Source organism: Oncorhynchus kisutch, linkage group LG17, assembly GCF_002021735.2.
Source record: "Oncorhynchus kisutch isolate 150728-3 linkage group LG17, Okis_V2, whole genome shotgun sequence".
In the NCBI taxonomy this organism is placed as follows: domain Eukaryota; kingdom Metazoa; phylum Chordata; class Actinopteri; order Salmoniformes; family Salmonidae; genus Oncorhynchus; species Oncorhynchus kisutch.
This window is the reverse complement of record NC_034190.2, coordinates 56,782,213-56,786,484: the sequence shown is the minus strand read 5'-3', so window position 1 is coordinate 56,786,484 and position 4,272 is coordinate 56,782,213. Positions and strand designations below refer to the sequence as shown.

General features: G+C 41.3%; 1 protein-coding gene across 2 annotated transcripts; it reads left to right on the top strand.

Moving 5' to 3' along the window:
• Nucleotides 1–2,199: 2,199 nt before the first annotated feature.
• Nucleotides 2,200–4,054, top strand: her9 (hairy-related 9). 2 transcript variants are annotated; one of them, XM_020506275.2, is made up of 4 exons: nt 2,200–2,544; nt 2,732–2,827; nt 2,937–3,024; nt 3,134–4,054. In XM_020506275.2, exons 1-4 carry the CDS (start codon nt 2,437–2,439, stop codon nt 3,709–3,711), a joined length of 870 nt encoding a protein of 289 aa, XP_020361864.1. In that variant the 5' UTR covers nt 2,200–2,436; the 3' UTR covers nt 3,712–4,054. The 2 variants fall into 2 exon arrangements, with proteins under 2 accessions (XP_020361864.1, XP_020361863.1); XM_020506274.2 differs by having other exon boundaries at nt 2,201–2,544; nt 3,131–4,054.
• The last annotated feature ends 218 nt before the right edge of the window (nt 4,055–4,272 follow it).

Genomic DNA, 4,272 nt, shown 5'->3' with positions numbered 1-4,272 from the left:
GTTTTTTTAAATGTTCTATGGAAATTGTTAAAAGTTGTACTTGTGCATTAATTTATATAGTTTGTTTAACTTTAAAATCATTGGTTTTTGTTTCACATACAATTCAAGGTGAAAGATCAGAGTCTCGGTGTCACTATGTTACCATGGAATTGCCCATTACTCTGTTAATTAAATCCACAAGAATCTAGGCCTGTTAGTGGGGTATACAGTATTTATCATAATTGTAATGATTCAACTAGTGAGTTGGGCTTCACTGTGCCACCTTGTGGCCAATGTAAGCAGAAACACATTCTTTGTGAGCATGTGTGGAGTTCGTCAGAAATACATCTGTGGTATACATACACTGTAGACAAGTGATAGGCTTACTTGTCGACATCAAATATAGGGTGCTTCCTTTCCCTCTTGCGATTTTTCATTAATTAATTCATTATGTAACCAATAAGTACTGAATGCACAACAATAAGCTGTACTCCCCCCATCTAAGAAATGTTTGCTAAAAAAAGAACACATTATAGTCATTCTCATGCCAGTCATCCATGATTAGGCCTATAGCCTAGCTGTTGATAATTCATTACACTCTTCGTTTGAGAGGTAAACCGCTGAACATCTATGGTCAACCGCACATAGCTCGCTGTTGTCAGTTCTGGATTTGAGAAACCAGAAGAAATGAGTCAGTAGATGGCGCCCTTTTCCTTCAAACTCAGGCTCTCACCACATTATCCTTGTAAATTGCAAAAGTTATATATTACTTATGCTATTATGTTAGGTTATTACATAATACTATTATTTTCTGTTATTATATTTCTGCTTTCAATGTGTTGTGTGACCTGCATTGTTTTGTAGCCTAGGCCAAATGGCTTCCATTCTCCATAGAGGAATTAACGAGTTCGGGAAGAAAAGGGTCAGTGCTATCTAAGATCCTTGGGACGTCCCTACACGAAACCCTAATCATAACCCTTAGCCAAATGGCTTCCATTCTCCATAGAGGAATTAACGAGTTCGGGAATAAAAGGGTCAGTGCTATCTGAGATCCATGGGACGTCCCTACACTAAATCCTAATCATAACCCTTACCCTAACCTTAACCCTTATCTAACCCGAATCATTTTCAGCGTCAACTTCAATAGGGTAGGGACGTCCCAAGGATCCAATGAAAAGTCCCCCTCTAGGCTGTAATAAGGGAAATCCGTTTCGGCACGTGCTCAGTGGAGGCTCAAGTGTACTGAGCAGGCGCACACAGTGCGACTGGCAAGCGGACAGATGTCGCATCGCTCTTCCTCCGCACCCTTCACAGCTTCCGCGCTGGAATGATTGGCACTTAGATGTTCATACAGCCAATAAGACGTAGCTCAGTTAGATCTACATAAAGTGGCAGCCTGCCATTGGTTGACTGCGTGCCCCTGCAAACAGCCTCGCGTGCCATTACAGTTGTTGTTCTGAGGCGCAATTGGATCTCTGGATTAGGCCCAGCTACTGATAAAATAATAATACTAATAATTAATAGGTTAAGATGAAGTGAACAGCTATACTGAAATATTAACCTATATCATTGAAGTATTAATGTATAGTTATTACAACCCTCATGTTTATCCAAATATAGATGCATTTTAAGCATTTGCATCAGTGAATATTAAAATTGTCTAAATGTATTTATTGGGTACTTTAGTATAAACCCACACACACTTTTTGAATGTAGGCTATAGTCTTGCCTTCGTCCCATTGGGAAAAAATGATTTATTTTTGACATTTGGGATAGGCCTATAGAAACTATTGGAAAAATAGACATGCAACATTATTTCAAAGGTAGGCTATTTATATCAACATAGTATTAATAGCATGGTGAGGCTTTGTAAAATACAGCATCTTTAATGAAATATTTGTGAATATTTGTGAACACAAAAAGCATACATTTTTTTAAGGGTATGAAGAAGTTGGAAGTAAACCGCCAGCGCATTCCCCCAATTCGCCTTATCACTTCACAGACAGACCGACTGCACTCGCCGCTTTGTTGTTTGTCCCTCCAGTGCCGATTGAGCAGCGCGTGACTGACAGCCCGCGGGGGTGTTGTCCAATCAGCAGTCTGCCCCGCGCCCAATGGGTGAGTCCGCACGCCCATTGGCTGAGACGAGTGTGGGAAAGAATGCAGAGAGGGTTTCACACGAACTGGGAGCATGCGAACCGTCTATAAGTACGGCTGGCGTGTGTCGGCAGCAGAGCAGACTCGACCTGCCCAACGCAGCTTGGCACAGCGCACTCTCTTATACTCGCGAGTGATACAGCTGATCAGTGGGACTTGCTCACTTCTGCGTGACTGTCGTAGGATATCTTTCACACTGGTTACAATTTGATCTAAACAATAAAGAAGCAGAAATATTTTCCAACGTCTCCAAAAGGATATATTTTTTTCTATCTGCCGGAGGAGGTCATTTAATCCAAAATGCCAGCCGACACCATGGAGAAACAAACGGCATCCCCTATTGCTGGTGCACCTGCAAATGCTTCCCATACTCCAGACAAACCCAAGAATGCCAGCGAGCATAGAAAGGTACACTTCTAAAACTGCCTATGGATTTTAAATGAATCTAATATATTCAGCATAGACCTGCTATGCTAGGCTAATGTTGTTGCAAATTAAACTGTAGGTAGGCTAACGACATTTTACTTGTGAGATACTCAGAAATATCCATGAACATGCAATTATCCATGAACATGCAAAAACATTTATTTTGCAGTCCTCAAAGCCAATCATGGAGAAACGTAGGAGAGCGAGGATAAACGAAAGCCTTGGCCAACTCAAGACACTCATCCTCGATGCACTTAAAAAAGATGTAAGTCAAAGTGATTTCACAATTGAAAATCACTGTTTAGTTCATTATTCCTGGGATTTAATGTTGTATTAATGCACACTCCTTAACTTTGCTATGTTCTTATCCGCAGAGTTCCAGACATTCTAAATTGGAGAAAGCCGATATTCTGGAAATGACAGTGAAGCACTTACGGAATTTACAGCGTGTGCAGATGACTGGTAAATTGCTATGCGAATATCTAATTTGACATCTGGTCAACACTTCATTTTTACATTTTCATGGAATAGACACGATTTCTAATGCTCTCATTTTCTTTTTCCTCAGCAGCGTTGTCAGCAGACAATACTGTCCTCAGTAAATACCGGGCGGGATTCAACGAATGCATGAACGAGGTCACTCGCTTCTTGTCCACCAGCGAGGGGGTGAACACGGAGGTGAAGTCGCGGCTTCTCAACCACCTGTCAGGTTCCCTAGGCCAGATGATCGCCATGAACTACTCACAGCCAACCCCAACTCAACAGGCTCACCTTGCGCAGCCTCTTCACGTGCAGCTACCTTCTACCGTGCCCAGCAGTGTCTCTATGGGTTCCAAACTCAGCACCGTGGAAGCCTTGTCTCCAAAAGTTTTCGGGGGGTTCCAGCTTGTGCCTGCCACCGATGGACAGTTTGCCTTTCTTATTCCCAACCCTGCATTCGCCTCAGCATCAACTCCAGTCATCCCTCTGTATGCTAACGCAGGTGTACCTATGTCGGTTAACGCCAGTCCTGTCCACTGCAGCTCTGCGCCAACAGCATCATCCCCAGTCCATGGGATGACATCATTCGTCGGTGTTTCTCAGGCCGTCAGCCCTGTCGGTGTCAGCACTGGTTCGGAGAGCACTGAGGCTGTTTGGCGACCCTGGTAGTTTGGTTGAAATGGACTCTACAATAATGAAAGTTATTTTCATTAAGTAAATAGTTCCGTTCTAGGGGACATCGTTTCATTTGTTGGACACGTAGACGTTTGTTTAAGTTATTGGCTGATTCCAAAATTTGGATGTTGGTGATAAATATAGTGTCCATGCAATGGAAGATTTATTCAAATGTTTGTGATGAAGTACTTTTTATGGAAATATTTAGTTTTGTACAAAGTTGATATTGATTGTTATACCAAAGCTGTGTGTTTTTATATTGTTTGTCGTTTATGTTTGGAAATTGATGTTGGGCAGTGGCCCCCATTGACCTAATAAATCAATTGTCAGAAATTAACAATTTTGTCTTCACTTCTATATCACTGCTATAACCCTTACAGTGGTGAAAAAGTACCCAATTGTCATACTTTAGTAAAAGTAAAGATACCTTAATAGAAAATGACTCAAGTAAAAGTTAAAAACTACTTGACTAAAAGTAGGCTCTGGTTTTAAATATGCTTAAGTATCAAACAAAGTAAATGCTATAAATAGTTTAAAATGCCTTATACTAAGAAA

What these genes read in the sequence shown, in the direction of transcription:
- her9 (XM_020506274.2), top strand. Translation starts at nt 2,437, where the DNA reads ATGCCAGCCGACACCATGGAGAAACAAACGGCATCCCCTATTGCTGGT. An exon ending in ATGCCAGCGAGCATAGAAAG is followed by an intron (nt 2,545 to 2,731) that starts GTACACTTCTAA and finishes TTTATTTTGCAG; the next exon opens with TCCTCAAAGCCAATCATGGA. An exon ending in TCGATGCACTTAAAAAAGAT is followed by an intron (nt 2,828 to 2,936) that starts GTAAGTCAAAGT and finishes TCTTATCCGCAG; the next exon opens with AGTTCCAGACATTCTAAATT.